The 17,543-nt window shown below is 51.4% G+C and overlaps 1 protein-coding gene across 2 annotated transcripts in view; it reads right to left on the reverse strand.

Annotated features, from left to right (window-relative positions):
- The window catches only part of Bicd2 (BICD cargo adaptor 2), a 47,956-nt gene that overhangs the window by 5,370 nt on the left and 25,043 nt on the right, over positions 1 to 17,543 (reverse strand). For both annotated transcript variants that reach the window (XM_005320872.5, XM_005320873.4), the window contains exons 2-6: positions 10,833 to 11,045; positions 5,612 to 5,764; positions 3,345 to 3,803; positions 1,595 to 2,635; positions 886 to 1,037 (exon numbers count right to left, since the gene is read on the reverse strand). In XM_005320872.5, the coding sequence (XP_005320929.1) occupies positions 886 to 1,037; positions 1,595 to 2,635; positions 3,345 to 3,803; positions 5,612 to 5,764; positions 10,833 to 11,045 (2,018 nt within the window). The remainder of the gene's footprint in view (positions 1 to 885; positions 1,038 to 1,594; positions 2,636 to 3,344; positions 3,804 to 5,611; positions 5,765 to 10,832; positions 11,046 to 17,543) is intronic.

A 17,543-nucleotide genomic window follows, 5' to 3' on the forward strand; every position in this document is an offset into this window, starting at 1 on the left:
CTGAGAAACTGGGAGTGACTGGCCTGGGATACAAGAAGCAGTTTCTGGCCCAGCTCCCATCCTGTCAACCCTCAGCATCTCCACTTTCTCATCCACCATAGGAAATGGCTGGGTTGACCAGGTTCTGAGGGGTTGGAGGGTGGAGATATCCCCCACAATGCCATCCCAACACCTACCAGCAGGTGGTGCTGTCTGCCTTTGAATGGTAAAAGGCAAGCGACCCGTTTTCCAATCTTGGGATCTGATCTCCCCCAGCCTGGGAGGGGTGTAAACACAGAGTGGCCTTCAGACTATCCCAGAACCCTCAAAATAGGCAGGGTGGGGATCTACAAACTTGAACTCTTTGTTATGAGCCTTATAACCTAATTCAGGACTTATCATCCACTGGACCCGAGTTAGCACTTGTAACTCTTGGATCCCGTTTATCCACAAAGCTCATTCCACTTGGTCCCTTTGCTCCTGAGCTTCCTTATACTCACAGCAAAACTAATTGAATCTGCCAGGTTTTCACTAACAGCAAAATTAGAAAGAGCCTACAGAACTGGGCTGCTGGGGCCAGGCCAGGCAGCGACAAGAATGGGAAGGACTGCACACCCTCAATGGTGCCCACCAGGCATGTTCCCACCTGGGCACCTGCCCACGAGACGCTCGGGAAGCTGAGGCACAGACAGCTGGGGACCTTGATGCTGCAGGTCCTTGTATCTCACTCCTCCTTCTCACCAACTTGAGCCATATGCCAGGGATGGACTGGGGCAGTCCTCCCCAAACCCTGAGTTGCACTGGCCCCTGAAGATGCTGGACACGAGCCCTGCCAGGCCAGCAGGGCTGTGGGCCTCAGGCAGGGAGAGGCTGAAAAAAAGGAAGGGTTGTGGGTGCTGCAGTTACCTGGTGGCGAACATGGCACGCAGCGAGGAGAAAGTGGCTGCGTCTTCCTTGAGGGCCTTGAGCTCGTTACGTAGCTTCATCATGGTCTCAGTCACCATGGCCTTCTCATTCTCATACTTGCTCTTCAGGTTGGCAAGGGCCACTTCAGCCGTCTAAGGGACAGACAGGTGCAGGGCGAGTAGGTGAAGGGTGTGAGGCTGTCCTGGAGATGCTTTAGGTTCACAGGGGCACCCTGGGTCTCAGGTGTGCTGCACCCACAAAGAACATTACCTGGGAGACACCTCCCTCCATGGACCCCTGGGGACAGGCTCCAGCAGCCATGCCTCATTTCAGTTTTCCTCATTGAGTTCCACTCACCATCCTCACCAGTATAGGAAGACTATGCACCCCGCAATCTGCCTTGGGGATCCCACAAAGTCCACATGGCTCTCTCCAGGGCAATCAGGCTGGGATCTCACATTTTACTTCCACCTCAGAGTTGGTGGAAGGCGCTCGGCGGAAGTTTTTCTAGCCAAGCTGCTCTGGTTGAAGGGACCCTCAAGAGTGCCCGCCCATTCCACCCTCTAGCTGGGAGCCATTGGCAGGCAGAAGGCAGGAGCCTACACTGACACAGAGTCAGTCCTATCTTATAGGAAGCCAGAGAGGCCCTGCAGCAGGAGGAGGTTGGAGACCAGGGTAAGAAGCGTCCACCAGGCCAGTCCCATCTCACCTGCTTGTTAGCCTTGAGCACAGTGCGCAGCGTGGTGATCTGTTCCCTCTTGGTGCTGAGCAGCGACTTCAGCTTGAGGATCTCCTCCATGAGCGCCTCCTTGTCCTTGTCCACAGCAGGGCCCAGCTCCTGAGAGGCAATGCGCTGCCGGGACAGCTCTGTTGTGCGGTCCACGGCAGCCTGTAGGTGCTTGATCTGGTCGCGGATGATAGCAATCAGGTTGTAGATGTTCATGGGCTCCCGGCGGGGATCACTCAGGGGTGACGGCAGTGAAGAGCTGGGTGAGGGGCTGCTGTCCCCAGGTGCACTATCTGCTCGGCCCACCTCTGTGGCCAGCAGCCCCTTGGGCAGGAGGATGGGTGAGCGACGCCCGCGGCCCTCGGGGCTGGTGCGGCCAGGGCTGGTGCGGCCGGCCCCTCCCTGGCCCTCACGGTAGTAGTCCAGCATGACACGGTTGGGGGTCTCGTTGTTGCACATGCACACGTGGTGGTAGAGATTGGCCAGCTCCTCACTGAAGGTGACCAGCTCATCCTGGGCCACGCTCAGGCTGCCCTGCGTCTCGCCAGCCACATCGCTCACCTTCTTCAGCTCCTTCTCCAGCCGGGCCAGTAGCTCCCGATCCTGGCGGCTGGCCTTCTCCAGCAGGGAGACCTTCTCGGTGAGTGCCTGGCCTTCAGCCTCATAGCGACCTTTCTCTTCTGCGTGTTGGGCCTCAGCAGCTTCGTGTGTGCTACGCAGTGCCTTGAGCTGCTCACGGAGCTCACCAGCCTCGGCCACGGCCACGTGGTACTTGCAGGCCAGGATCTCGGGCCCATTGATGTCTACTTCATAGTAGTCACCATCCTCGTGGCTATCGCGGTCCTTCTCATTGTCCAGGGCTGTCTGCCGCTCCTTGCTGGCCTGCAGGCGCCGCAGGGCGCTCACGTTCTCTGTGAGGCGGCTCACCTTCTCATGCTGCTCGGATAGGGCTCCCCGAGCTTGCTCCAGCTGCTTCTGTGTATCCTGCAGTGTGGCCAGTAGGCCCACCTTCTCCCGCTCCATCTGCAAAGGCACAACAGCAGGAAAGCCTGTGAGAGGACTTCCAGGGTGGGCCAGCAATACATCCTGGTCTGTGCCAGGATGGGCCTGGGGGTTCCCTGACCAGGCCTTCAGCAACATGCAGGGTGCAAAGTGGACAGAATTTGCAGTAGATCCTCAGAATGCTCCCATCCCCAGCAATGGTGGTCATCCCTAAGGGCTCCCTCCACCCCTACTGAAGGAGAGTAAGCTCAGAATGCAGAGCAACATGTTGGCAGAGCAGGTTGATGGGGACTCTTCGCTGCCCTAGCTCTCTGCTCTGAATGACAGGGGCTCTGCCAACTGTCGTGCCCCACTCTGTGGAAGGCACCTGATTATTTGCTGCATCAAGAGCAATCTCCCAGGAGATGAGCCCACACATGGCCCTGTTGTCACTGTGGCTTGTGGTCTTTTGGAGTGAGGGGACATGTAATACCAGCCAGCATTATGCACTTCACAGGGACACTATGTGGGTACTGAGGAACAATATGAGCAATAGGTGTCAAACCTCACCTAATAATCAGGAGCCTCCTTCTTTGGGACTCCATTCTACTGGAGTTTCAGTCATACTAATGACACCATTTAAAATCAGTGGGAGTAAATTAACATTAGTAAGGTGCCAGGGGAGCCCAGCTGCCGTGGTGCGTGCAGATCTGCCAGCCCTGGGGGGCGCGGGGGGGGGCTGCCTGCTCACCTGCACCAGCTGCTGCTTCAGCTTCTGGATCTCAGAGATGTGGAGCTCGCTGAGCAGGTCAGAGACGAGGCTGGGGGAGGGGGGTGCCAGCCCATCCTTCCTGGGTGTGGACGTCTTATTGTCCAGCGATGGCTTGGCCAGGCCACCGTGCTCAAAGCCATTGACTAGGGCCTCGGCGTCATTGTTGGGCTCGGCAGCAGTGTCATCACTGAACTTGAGGCCGTCCAGGGAGACCTGCAGGTGGCTGGTGTAGAAGGAGTCATTGATGCTCATGTAGTGCGACAGCTCCTTGCGCAGACTATTCTTCTGCTCCCGCTCCGTCTTCAGTGTCTCTAGAGCCTCCTCCAGCTGCCGTTCTGAAATCTCCTTGAGCCGGATGGCGTCTTCTAGCTGGCTGTTCAGGTACTCAGTCTCCTCCTCCAGGCGCTTGATCTCATGCTTGAGGCCCTCAAACTCCACCTGAGAAAGAGCATTAATACTCCTCGTCAAGGTGACTCGGAGGCCCTGCTTAGGTCTGACAGATCAGTAGAATGTACCACAAAATGTGAGGTGACCCTCATGGTGAAGCACTATCCTGCAGAGGAAGCAGAGGCCAATGCCATTTACTCCATCAAGGGATGTAGATGCCAAGAGCATTCCAGGGCATGGGACGCACATGCACAGAAACACCCAGCCCACTAGCAGGAACCATGAGGGTGGGCAACACCAACGCCAGACACGGGCAGCCTGCGCTGCTATGGCCCTGGGAACACGCATCTATACTGCCAAATTTCTACAAGGTTTCTTAAAAATATCACCAAGTGTGTTGATTAAAATTCTACAAAATTGGGGCTAAGGTTGTGGCTCAGTGGTAGAGCGCTCACCTAGCATGTGTGAGGCACTGGGTTTGAACCTCAGCACCACATATAAGTAAAATAAAAATATTGTGTCCATCTACAATTAAAAAAAAATCTACAAAATTACTTAGTTAACATTAATAGCCAACCAAGAATCTTAAGGCACATAAAATATATACTCCTATGTGTGCTATGGCTATTATTTCAAAATGAAGGAACTGAAATTCCCCTGAAGGAGAATGTCTCAGCACCAAACCCTCAGAACTGCAGGCCTCAGGGAATTAGAGGGTGGGTGGAAAGCACAATCAGTCTCATTGATTTGAAAATGTATTTGCAGTGAACAGGAAAAGAGAGGACATAAACTGATGCTTAATGTGAGGAGTCAGGACATTTGGACAATTTTTTCCCCCATTTTTGGGCAATTTTAAAATACATGCCTTAGTCCATAATATTTTTTCAAAACCAAACCAAAAAAAAAAAAAACCAATAAAATGAAGAACTGAATGAATCCATGGGTTCTGGACAGGACAGGTGGCATCGTATCCTAGGGTGTGCTCTCAAGAGGTGGAGACCTGAACCTCAGTGTCCAAAACTGGTAGGCGAGGAATGCTGGGGAAAGGGGTGACTTCATCAAAGACAGGGTCTCTCCCACTCGCAACTTCCTCCTCAGATGCTATGGGCTGCTTCAACAGACAGTAATGACCAAGGACCAAACGATACCTACTCGTGGACAACTGCTATTACCACATGCAGGCATGAGCTGTCACTGCAGCACAGGGGCTATGAGCTGTCCTTGCAGTTCCTAGGGAGCATAATCTGCTCCCCACTTGCCTTTGTAAACACAGACTGTGGCATAAACACACAAGCTGCTCACCCAGGATATAAATATTGGGCTACTGATGGTAACACCTTCTGCTGAGAGGAGCTGGATGGGAGAGGGGTTCGGAGGAAAGCAGTCTTGAACAAAGTTTAGAATTTCTTGAGGAAAAAGTTCTCTGCAGGGCTGTGGCTCTCGGAGAGGGGGAGGCACATTCAGGCCTTGAGTGGTCCCCAGAGCCCGGGCACCTGTGTCATCACAGAGAGGGCCCTCTTCATCCCTGCTGCAAGTGGAGGCATGGCAATATTTCAGGCATCATGCCAGCACCCGCGAGGGGACAGAGCCTAGAGGGTTCTGGTGCCACTACTCTATCTTCTCTTGGTCTCTTCTCTACACTTTAGCCTGGCCGACGGTCAGCAGGCACTGCAGCCACAGGCTTTGTTTTGTGGCCCTGGAGAGTCGAGGCCCTCTTGGCTGCATCCCCTGCCCCCACTGTAGTGTGCTGGTTCTGGGCCTCAGGTGCGTGGAGAGAGACAGGAGACAGAGGACAGGGGTGGGCAAGAGGGGTGAGACCCAGAGCTGATCTGTGTGCCCACCCACACCCTCAGACTCGCCTGGTTCTGTCTGAGCACAGACACTTGCTTCTGTAGGCTGATGTTCTCTTCCTCCAGCTCGGAGTAGTCCTGCAGCAGGCGGGCCTCCCGGAACTTGTATTCCTTGATGTCATCCCGCAGGCGGCTGCGCTGGATCTCCACATTCTGGTTGATCTGCCAGAGCAGTAAAAATGTGGGCATGAGTGACCTCTGTGGCCAGCCCCACCATTTTTGCCTGTAAGTGGCATAAGAGGAGCTCAGTGTAGGCAGACACACATGGCATACCATAGCACCAGGACTTAGGATCCAGTCCCTTGGGCACCAGTGTGGCCACCTGACAGGGAGAAGCAGCCCAAGGCAGTATGGTGTGTAGGGAAGAGCACATGGTCCTGAGTCAGATTCTCTCAGCCCTTTAAAGCTGAGGGACCCCTGGCAAGTGACTCAGTCTGCTCTCAGCCTCAGCGCTCCATCTGTAAGATGGGGTCACCCCGTTGTTGGGCTAGTAAATGGTGATGCTATGGCACACGTCTGCTCAAACAGTTAACCTAGAGAAACGAACACACATCCACACAGAATCCTGTACACAAATGTTCCCAGTCAAAAGGTGGAAGCAATCCAAACATCCATCAACAGGTGAATGAGTAAACAAAATGTGGTCTATCCATATAATGGAATGGTATTCAGCCAAAATAAGGAATGACGTCTTGACGCTTGCTACAACACGAATGAACCCTGAAGACATTCTACTGAGTGAAAGAAGCCAGTCACAAGAGGCCACACGTTGTATGAATCCATTATATGAAATGTCCAGAACAGGCAAATCCATAGACAGAAAGTGGATTAGTGGGTGCCAGGGGGATGGGACTGATTGTGAATGGGGTTTCTTTTTGAAGCAATAAAATCTTCTGAAGTTGACTTTAAGGGCTGGGGGTGCAGGGCTTCCCTAGCATGTACAAGGCCCTAGGCTCAATCCCAGCACTACACACAAAAATAAATAATTAAACGACTACCGAAAGGCACACATCTGTAAATATTTGCTAAAATTCCTGATCACACACTGTAAGCAGATAAGTTGCACAGGGTGTGCATAATCTCAACAAAGCCTGTTCTGGGCTCCAAGTCACCTGTGAGGAGTCAGAAAGGGAGAGGCCTGGGCAGGGCTAGGGTAAACATGAGGCAACCCAGACTGCAGGAATTCTCAACCTGCTAATGCCCACATCACGCGCCTGGAACCACATGCCTCCACCTCAGCCCTGGAGATGCTCGGGGCCAGGTGTTGGCGATGGGGGCTGCTCTGGACGCTGCAGGGTCCACTCAACAATTCCCTGAGCTCTGTCCACCAGATGCAGCCCCTCCTACACTGTAGTATCTGAAGGTGACTCCAGACACTGCCAATGTTCCCTGGGTGCAAATTCAACACCCAGACAAGCCTCTATCCCCTCCCTGCACTCTACTCCCTTCCTGTCCCCTGCTCCTAGTGCCCGGGTAGCATCCCCAGGCTAACAATGCCCCTGCTCCAGAGCCCTTAACCAGAAGCCCTGTTCCCACCCTGGACCCAAAGCTCTGTCCTCACTGATGCTTCACACTCACAGTTTATGTGGGATTTGCTTCTAGTCACTTTATCATGCGTTCATCTGAAGGGCTCACACCTTACTGATGAGACTCCAAGATGCCACGCAGGCACACACAAAACAGCAGCGCTGGGTCAGTAAAATGAAACAAGACCACACAAGAGGAAGAGAAAGAAAGAAACAAGGAAGGCCACGGAAGGGGGAGTCAGGATATAAGATCCACTGAGAAATAAATGCTTACCACTCAGAACAAAGATCATATTTAAAATTTATGACAAAGTGACACACAGCCCTCTCCTGAGGTAACCCAAGGAGGCACCAGAGCCAACACCAAGAGAAAGGGACAACACGCAGAGAGGAAGAGAAGGCCAAGTCTCACAAAACCTCGGGCAGGAGGAGAGGGCGGGTGAGGCATGTGCTGGGATGGAGGGAGAGAAAACAGCCCCAGCACAGCCACAGGAAGGACCACAGGCCCCTCTCGACAGCTTGGAGGTGCCATGCAACCAAAGCACCAGGCTCTTCATGTTCCATGGGGGCTCAGGCCCCTCTGCCAGAAGTGCTCCCCAACCCCTGCCCTTTCTCTGCTAATGCTCATGGCATGCAGCAGTGCTCAGACGGGTGGATGGCTGCTCAGGTGGAATGGGGGCTGAGGGAAAGGTCCTGAGTCCCACCAACTCCCCAGGTCTGTGCATCAAAACTGGTAGACCTAGGAGATCCTCCAGGTGGTGAGAGAGAAGGGCTGGAGGTGTTTTCAGGGGAGGGGCAGAAAGATGGCGAGGTGCCCAACTAAAGACAGCAGCAGATGGCCAGGCTAGAAGCCTGGTAACACTAGGGACCCCAGACACGGGGAGCACTCCACTGCTGTGGCCCTATCTGTGCCATCTGTGCAAGTCCTCAGCACCGTCCACCAGCCTGGCCATGGTAGAACACTCTAGAAGCTCTGCATCTGCACCGTCACTAGGCAGGGAATCCAGGGTGTCAGCCATGACAGAGCCTTCTGCTGGTCAAGAGTGTTTGGGCCCATGCAGGCCTATGGGTAGGTGGCCCTGTGGTAAGACACAAGAACAGAGAGGCATACACAAGTCACGCGCTGGCCTGGCAATACCACATGGCAGCGAAGGCACCCAAACACCTGCATTTTCATTCCAGGGCAACCATGCTTCCTTCCATCCCTGACACGCCTGCGTGGGCAGCAAGATTCAGCTGGCCTGCCGCCTGGCACCACCACCCAGCACACACCCAACTGCAGAGAGCTCAAGCAGGCTCTGACTGGCCACTGGAGGGTTAGCTTTCCCCAGGTAACCACCTTGTGACAGGTGAGTTGGTGTGATATCAGCACAACAGAGATGCTACAGAGGACAGACTCTGCTCTGTGAAGAACTACACTGGTTGGGTAGGGCAGGGGCACGGACTTAGATCCAACCAGCTGGGTTCCATCCCAGCTTCCCTTTCCTTGGGACCACCCAGCAAGAGCCAGTATGCAGAGGTGTTGGCTATCCTCCTTACTGAACCCCCAGAGTCCCCAACCCCACCCACCCAGGACACTATGTCTGCCCTGATGGCACAAGGCAGCCCCGGCAGCTCACTAGGCCTTAGTGTATGCACGGGGCCCTGCTCTCCCTGCCCGCATGAAGTTCTCTGGCCTCTGCCATCTGGGAAATGAGGCCATGTCCCTCTCAATCTTGTCCAGAATATTCCTAAGATGCTCATCCACCTACCAGGGGCCCCGAACCCCCCAGAAAGCTGACAAGATGTCCACCTCAGGTCCCCTACACAGCACAGACATCAGGAGACAGAACCCCAGAGCCACTTCACACGCCTGTTTCCTCATGTGTGACAGGACACTGGTAGGGTCACCAGGATGACCAGGTCTGAAGATCAGACACAGGTTTAAGCATGTTTGGTATCATGAAGTTTCACATGTTCTCAAGGGGGGCTGGGTGTGGAGGAGGACAGACACCTAACCCGTAGTCACTGGGCCAGGGGTGGGGGGATCAGAGAAGCTGTCAGGGGCAAGGTAGTGGGTCAAAAAGGGCAAACTGAGGGCCAGCAAGAAGAGTGGGTGGAAGACACAAGTGTGTCCTCTCCAACCCATGAAGGCACAAGCCTCAGGCAGTGAGAGAGGACAGCCATGCCATGGCCACAAAGGAGCTTAGCAGTGGCTCAGACCAGGACACAAAAGCAGCAGGGAGACAGGAGGAGTGGCTAGGAATGGGGGGAGTCCAGACATGGGGGGGGGGCTTCCCAGCCAGGTACATGGGAGGCCAAGCCCAAGAGGACAGAGTGCCACAGGCACAAGGACCAAGGACAGAGGTGGGGACCCAAAGAAATGAGGGCAGGGGTACACAGGGAGACTCAGGATTTCCTCCTGAGCCAGGAACAGGAACAGCAGGACTCTCCCGCCCCTCCCATCTTTGACTCACTGAACTCATTTCCGGCCCAGCAGGGGTCACCCAGCCCTCTCTGCTGCCAAGGAAGGCGGTGTGATGTGCTGGACTGTAGAGAGCCCCTGCCCAACCCTGCACTGGCTTTGCAGGACAAGAGGAGCCAGAATAAAAGGGATGGCAGCAGGGGCAGATGTGGCTAGTCTCCCCCTCAGGATGGCCTCGTCTCCCACCCTCAACAGAGCAGCACTTACCAGGGAAATGATGTCACCACTGTGGCTACAATCTGAGGGCTGTGCCCCAGGTCCAGCTCCTCCCCAGGCCCCCAGAGCTCACTGGCCCCAGGGCCAGTGTCCCCAAATTCCTGGATGCTGGGCTGCAAGCTGCCTATGGGGCCCTGGCTGCTGCACACCCTGGTACCCCATGATCTGCTGACCTCTTGGTCTTACAGCTACAGCAGGCCCAGGGTGGGGCTCTCACAGCTAAAATAGGCCCAAAAGCCCTTGAAAGATATGGGGTCAAAGAAGATGGGTGTCCCCTAAGGGGCTTTAGAAACTACATGGGTACACAGGTGGGAAACTGAGGCTGACCCTGAAGACAAGGCCTATCCAGGTCTCGAGGCCCAGTGAAGAGCACAGCTAGTATCCACACGTCTCCATGGGAACCTAGAGGCTAAAAGCTCAGGCCACAATCAGGACTGCAGCTCATGTGGGAATTTCTGTGTCTGCTGCTGTTCCTGGTGACAGAGTGCCTGGCCTAACTCGGGACGCCCAGGACTGTCCACACCCTCGCCTTGGTCATAGGGACTCAGCACTGCCAGGCGTCTCCCAGGCTCTCAGGCCCATCTTTATCCCTATGGCCACAGACCACAAATAGGACCAGGGCTCCTCCAGGGTCCTGAAGAAGGCCTGCAGCTCTCTCCTTTGACACCGTCCTCCTCTGGTGCAGGCCTACCTTCCAGGAATGGTCTCGCCCTGAAGAAATAAAACCTTCCCCAGGTAAGGGAGTGCCCAGTGAGGGGAGCACACTGTGGGCACCAGACCTGGGCCCCACAAAGGGCTGATCACTTCTCTGGTCTGGGCCTCCTCAGGGCACCTGCCTCACCAGCAAGTTGGGCACAACCCAGATGCTGAAGTGCTCATACCTTCACCTCTGAGCTGTGGGGAACAAGACCTGAGGAAAGGGGGGAACCTGGAAGAAGTCACAAAAGCCAGCACAGCACCAAGGCACACCTGCCATGCAGTGCCACTATCACAGGTGACAGACAGTACCCCCCAACCAGCAAACCTCCTTCAGCTCCTGGGCCACTGAGGTGAGGCGCTCATTCTCTGACTGCGTGTTGGTGAGGACGTTGCGCAGCTGCTTCAGCTCCGTCTGCAGCTCCAGCACCTTCCGCACATAGTACTGCTCCTTGGAGGCCGACTCCTGGATCAGGCTCTCTTCGCGGCTCTCACCATCTGCAGCCACCTTCTTGTGGTTTGTGTGCGCCTGTCCAAACGCCTGTATCAGGAGATAAGACACTCATGACACTGCTGTCCCAGGATCACAGAACCAAGGAGATGATCTCACTGCAGGAGAGCAGGCTAGGGGTGAGGGCCTCAGTGTGGGAGGTGCTGTGTGGCGTGTGTGCGAGCCCGCTTCACCATAATGAACACCAACAGGGTCTTAGGAGCAGTGTGGACAGTAACAAGGTTCTGGGTTCAGGACATCATGTAGACAAGTGTGGCAGGATCTCCCTCTAAGTGGGACCAAGTGCCAGGCCTCATCCATCAGGAGTCAGACTCCATAAGCCTGGCTGATCCAATGGGGAACAACCCCAAGGCTATCCACATAACCATGACCTCCTCCCCACTCCAAATAGGGAAACCAAGGCTCAGGGAAGTGCACTGCCCCTGCCCCCCACAAGAGGTAAGAAATCTTTCCACCCAGCCACTTAATGCTGCCCCATCCCCCTCCATTTGTTCTGAAAGAAACCTGAGCAGTCAGAGCCCCAGAAACCAAGGATGGCAATGGGGTAAAAAACAGCCAGAGCCCAGCACAGTGTGTGCAGACCCAGAGGTGAAGACACCATTGCGTCCCAGACAGAGAAGCCCTGGGGCTCAGAGAGAAACCCCTAAGTAAGAGCAACCAACAACGGGCTGGCCTAACCCGGGACTCCCAAGTCTGTCCACACTCTGAGGTCAGCAGCTGTGCCATGCCCATACCCGTCCTAAGGACCCTGGCCAGCCTAGTCTCCTGTTCTCTGCCCCTGTGAGGGGCCAGGCACTCAGCAGGTGTCCTCCCTGCTCCCTCCTCTGTTTACAAGACACCAGGCCCACAGCACAGAACAAAATCAAGAGAAGGGCTACTAAAGAGCAAGAAGATGGATGATTTTTTTTTTTTTAGTCTTAAAAAAGAACAATTTCTTCCTTTAATACTTATGGTTAAGTCTAGGAATTCAGCCCAAGAAAGCAACTGGGAGAATGTACAAAGCTGTGTTTCACAAGGATGCTACCAAGCAGGTGACTTCTAACATCCATTAATCGAAACAGAGGGCAACCCACTTCCCTCCCGACAGGGACCAGCGAAAAGGTCTGGTCTGAGCATCAGGTTCCATGGGGCCGAGAGTGGAGCCAAGAGGAGAGGGAAGACAGGCCCACCTCAGGTCATCACAAGGACAGAGGACCCTGCCTGCAAGCACACTTGGAAGCAGCCACGTGTGTTTGTCCCATGTTACGGGGAGTACTGGATCAGACCAAGAGACACTACAGCCCAGTAGGACAACCAGGGATGGCTCTGGGACTGCATGGGGAGGCCTGGGGCTCACACTGTGACACTCCTACAGCAGATCTATGGATGTTCATGTCATCCATCCTTTCTCAAGTGGACAGGGGCATGATCACCTGCCCTCAGCCCAGCAATGCCCTGTGCTCCAACGCAAAATAGCTCATCTTTGTGATTCCTATTCCACACTCTCATGCCGGTCCCAGGAAGGGCCCAAGTAACAAAATGCTACATTTGCACAGCACCTGACCCAAGCTGGCTGCCCAGTGCAGGACACGGGAAGGGAAGCTAGACATGGAACTGGCCCCAACCCAGGGCTTCTAGCCTGAGTGACAGTTCCCGCCCCAAGTCCCTCATTAGATAAGGGGTGTCTGTAGGCCACAAGCCAGCACAGGGCAGTGCCAGGCCAGCAGGGTCTGACTTGCATGGACTGGATGCCAGCACCTGTGCAGCTCGGGACACACCCACAAACTTGAAACTGGAGCTGCAGACATCTCAGAGGCTTTCTTGGAGTGCGATAGATACACGCTGTGACACACCAAGTCAAGTCCAGGCCTGCCCACCTGGACCTTGAATCTCCTCTTCCATCCAAGCTCCCAGCCTGGAGCCTTCGGGTACCCCAGATGGCTTTGCATACACAAAGTAACAGAGCCTCTAGTTCAGAGAAGATGGCCACAGGGAACACATCTACTTCCTATGTGAAAAAAATTTTTTAAAAACTGAACAGTGATGGAAATAATATGAATGAATAATAAGTAGTAGTTTTATCAGGTCATTGGCACCAGGGAATGAGTGACAAGATGATAGAAGCTACACAATGGTCCTCACCCCATAGGAGAAACTTCCGGGTCATGGTACAGAAAAGTCACCTGGGGTGGGGGGGAGGAGTGGTGGCCTGTGGAGGGGGAGGGGGAGCTGGAAGACAGGAGGCAGGGCAGAGGAGGCAGACCTGTGCACAGACGAGTCTTCAACAAGGATGGTGGGATGGTCAGCACAGGCTGAGGAAGCCAGGCGAAAGGACACACAGGGGCCAGAGGGAACAATCCCCACCACTCACAAAATCTGAAAACAAGAGCCAGTTCCCACCAGAACTGGCCAGAGGGAGCCCTCCAAGGACTGGCAAAAATCAGTCAGGATTAAACACTGCTCTGGTATGGCACAGCAAAAGATAAAGACAAACCCTGGGCCGGCTCACGTATCTGTAGTCCCAGCAACTCAGGAGGCTGAGGCAGGAGGATTGCCAAGTTCAAGGCCAGCCTGGCAACTTATCAAGACCTTGTCTTGAAATAGAAAATAAAAAGGGCAAGGGCTATAGCTCAGTGGTACAGAGACCCTGGGGTTCAAGTCCTAGTAATGTCAATAATAATAATAACAATAATTAAATTAAATAATAAATAAAGACAAACCCTGAAAGAATCAACGTTTCCTAGCCACTACATCATAGAACAAAGCTGAAGAACCAGGTGAGATCCACAGTAAACCAAGCTAAGGAAGAAACATCAATGAATAGCACTGAGTGCTAATGTGGCCATGGAAGGAGTAGCTGGGCCGAGAAGTAGGGTACCAGAACCGAGTCCCCCAAGTCAAGAGCTGGGGAAGGTACATCATGCTAAGCAGGGACAGAAGATTCAACAGAATCAAACAGACCTTCTGAGGAGAAAAATAGGTATTAACAGCGGACCCACTGTGCAGAAGAAGATTAACTCTGAACCCTACCCAAAACTACCCTAGGAAACTATCCAAAATTAAACCAAACAAAACTGAGTACCAGTCAAGGGTGGGACAACTTCAAGGGGCCTACGGCATGGGTAACTGGAGAAACACCGGAGAAGAAAAGGGGACAAGAGAGAAAATATTTGAAGACAAAAATGACTCCCCCCAAAAAAATAGCTTATAAATTTTCCAAAATTTGATGAAAATTATAAACCCATAAACATCAGCAGCTTGTCAACCCGAAGCACAACATGAAGACAATTATACTGAGGTTTGACATAAAATTGTCCAAAGCCAGTGACAACAAAAATACTAAAATCAGACAGAGAATACATGCCTTACAAAGGAAAAAAGAAAGGATGATGGCAGATTTCTATGACAAGCCAGAGACAACGGAGCAACATCCTAAAAAGCACAGCAACTGCTAACCAGACCATCACCCCCAGAAGACGTTGCTCACAAACAAGGTGAGATGAAGATTTCAGACACACAAAAGCCAAAAGAATTTACCAACAACAGACCTGCTTTACAAGGCATGGAAGTAAAATCTCTCAGACAGAAATCTAAACCTACAAGGAAGAATGAAACACACCAGAAATGGCTAACTATGTTGGTCAAAGTAAAAGACTTGTTCTCATTACTTAAGTCTCTTTAAAAGAAAATTAAATTGAGATTCAATGCAATGCCTATCAAAACTCCAAAGCCATTTTTTTAAGAAGTGGAAAAGCTAAATTTAAAATTCACATGGAATCAGAAAGGTCCTGGAATAGCTAAAAGAATGCTGAAAAAGTAACAAAGAGGGAGGGCTCATAATTTCTAATATTAAAACATAAAATGAAGCTGTAGTGTTTAAAACAGGGTAGTAATGGAATCGCAGTAGACAGAGACCGATGGAACAGACAGCATCCAAAATAAACCCTAAACATATGCTCAGTTGATTTTTGACAAGAGTACAAAGATAATTCAATGATAGAAAAATAGTTTTTTAACAAATGATGCTGGGACATGTGAAAATCTACATTAATAAAAGATTTCTATAAAATCCCCAAATATTTAGCAACTAAATATCACACTTCTAAGTAACCCATGTGTCAAATGATAGTACTGGGGCAGGGCACTGGGAATTGAACTCAAGAGCACTGGACCATGCAGCCACATCCCCAGCCCTATTTTGCATTTTATTTAGAGGCATGGTCTCACTGAGTTGCTTAGCGCCTCAGTTTTGCTGAGGCTGCCTTTTAACTTGCGATCCTCCTGCCTCAACCTCCCAAGCCATGTGCCACAGCACTGGCCCAAATGAAAGTATTTTTAACTAAATACAAATGAAATGTAAATAAGAATTTAGGCATGTCAATAAGCAAGTACTTAGGATATTTATAAGACTAAATGCCTACTACAGAAAAAAAGACAGGCTGGGGTCGTGGCTCAGGTAGAGCACTCACCTTGCACACGCGAGTCCCTGGGTTTGATCCTCAACACCACATAAAAAAAATCAATAAATAAAATAAAGGTATAAAAAATTAAAAAGAAAAAAAAGACAAGTCCAATGACTTCAGTTTCCATCTTTAAAAAACTAGCCCAGGAACCACAGGCGCAGGCTGGCATCTGATGAGTTCTGTGAGGAAAGGTCAGCCGGCCCAGTCAGAACTGTCCTCTGCAGCTGGTGCTGTGCATTCACTTCTTCCCTCAGTTGCTCAAAAAAAAATACGGCAGCATCAGTGGAATACTAGGACACAACTTTGCCTAAACTCCAGGACCTCTCCTAATCTAGTGGGGGACTACAACTTGTAGGGCCACTTAGGAAATCAGTATCTACTAAAGCTAAACACACACCTGTTCTCTGATCCAGCATTACCACTCCTAGGCATGTACTAGAGAGGAACCCTGAAAAAACACATTTATAGGAACATTATTTACAAAAGGCCGTACCAGGGGCTGAGGTTGTGGCTCAGTGGTAGAGTGCTTACCTCACACCCGTGAAGCACTGGGTTCAAACTCTCAGCACCACATAAAAATAAATAAATAAAATTAAGATATTGTGTCCATCTACAATTAGAGTAATATTTTTTTTAAAAAAAAGCCTATACCAGCAAGTTTCCAAGTAAACAGAAAAAGGATCAATGAATTGTGGTGTATTCATGCAATAGAATACTATGCAGAAATGAAAAATGGATACTGCTATAGACAACAGAGATGTATTTCCTATGATATAAAGTGAAAGATACCAGAAAACTACAGTATAAGCTGCATGTACTTTACATACAGATCTGTATAAAGTTTCTATATAAAGTTTCAATAGGTAAAGCTTACTTAGGTTGTTAGAAGTGACCCTTTGGGACAGGGAGGGTCAGTGCCTAGAGGACACTTGAGAGATTTAAGGTCTTAATTCTTTTTTTTTTTTTTTTTGAGAGAGAGAGAGAGAGTGTGTGTGTGTGTGTGTGTGTGTGTTTAATATTAATTTTATTTCCTTTTTTTTTTAGTTTTCAGTGAACACAACATCTTTGTTTGTATGTGGTGCTGAGGATCGAACCCGGGCCACCCGCATGCCAGCGTGCTACCGCTTGAGCCACATCCCCAGCCCCTTAAGGTCTTAATTCTTGATCTGGAGCTTATTGGGTGAAAACACATTTCTGGGAGCACTGAACAGTTCAGTCACTCACAGGGGCAGCCCTGTTCTCTTGCTTGGCGGCTCAGTTCTTCACTGGGCAATAGTTTAGCACAGTCCAAGGTTTTGGTGTTGGGTAGAAAACAGCCTGAACCAATCAGGCTTCCCTAAGGCCACTGGTGGGAAATCTGCCCCGCCCCCAACAGCTGGACATGAAAGCTACCAGGAAAAGCATTCCCTTGACCATTTAAGTGACAAAATCTCACCACTACAGGCCCAGGACCCTGACACTTCAAGAATTTTGCAGTTGGCAGAAATTGCCAGAGCTTCTCATCCAAAAGTTGCCTTTCCAGAGACAGATGACAGCTTCACCCAGGATTTCAGAGCCGACTTGAGGTTTCAGAATGCGGCCGCAGGTATGCTTCAGGAGGCTAGTGAAGCGGACCTGGTGGGTTTATCTAAAGACACCAATCTGTGTGCCACCCACACTCACCACTATCATGCCCAAAGACATCCAACTGGTTCGCTGGATACGGGGAGAGAGTTTATGGGAAAGCAGTTTTTATGGAGTTGTACAGTACACTCTATAACATACTTTGATTTATACTTTGCCGCCCCTCCACCTTTTTGGTAAGAAACTGCTAATAATATATTGTGCTTGCACTTCAGTCATTCCATCTTCCACTCAGGATGAAAGCTAAAAGTGACTGCTCACAGACCTCAGGAGTGACAAGTTGCTAATATGCAGAAAGGATGGTTGATGTTCTTGCTTCTCAGGATGCGTGTTTCTATGTTTTAATGAGTTGTCGGGTAGCTATTAAGGTACTAGAACTGATAAATAATTATACAGAGTCCTTTTGCAATAAACCTGGTTAAGACTTGATACAAGTGTTTAACAAGTGGGGCTGTTAAGTTTG

This window comes from Ictidomys tridecemlineatus, chromosome 13, assembly GCF_052094955.1.
Source record: "Ictidomys tridecemlineatus isolate mIctTri1 chromosome 13, mIctTri1.hap1, whole genome shotgun sequence".
In the NCBI taxonomy this organism is placed as follows: Eukaryota; Metazoa; Chordata; class Mammalia; order Rodentia; family Sciuridae; genus Ictidomys; species Ictidomys tridecemlineatus.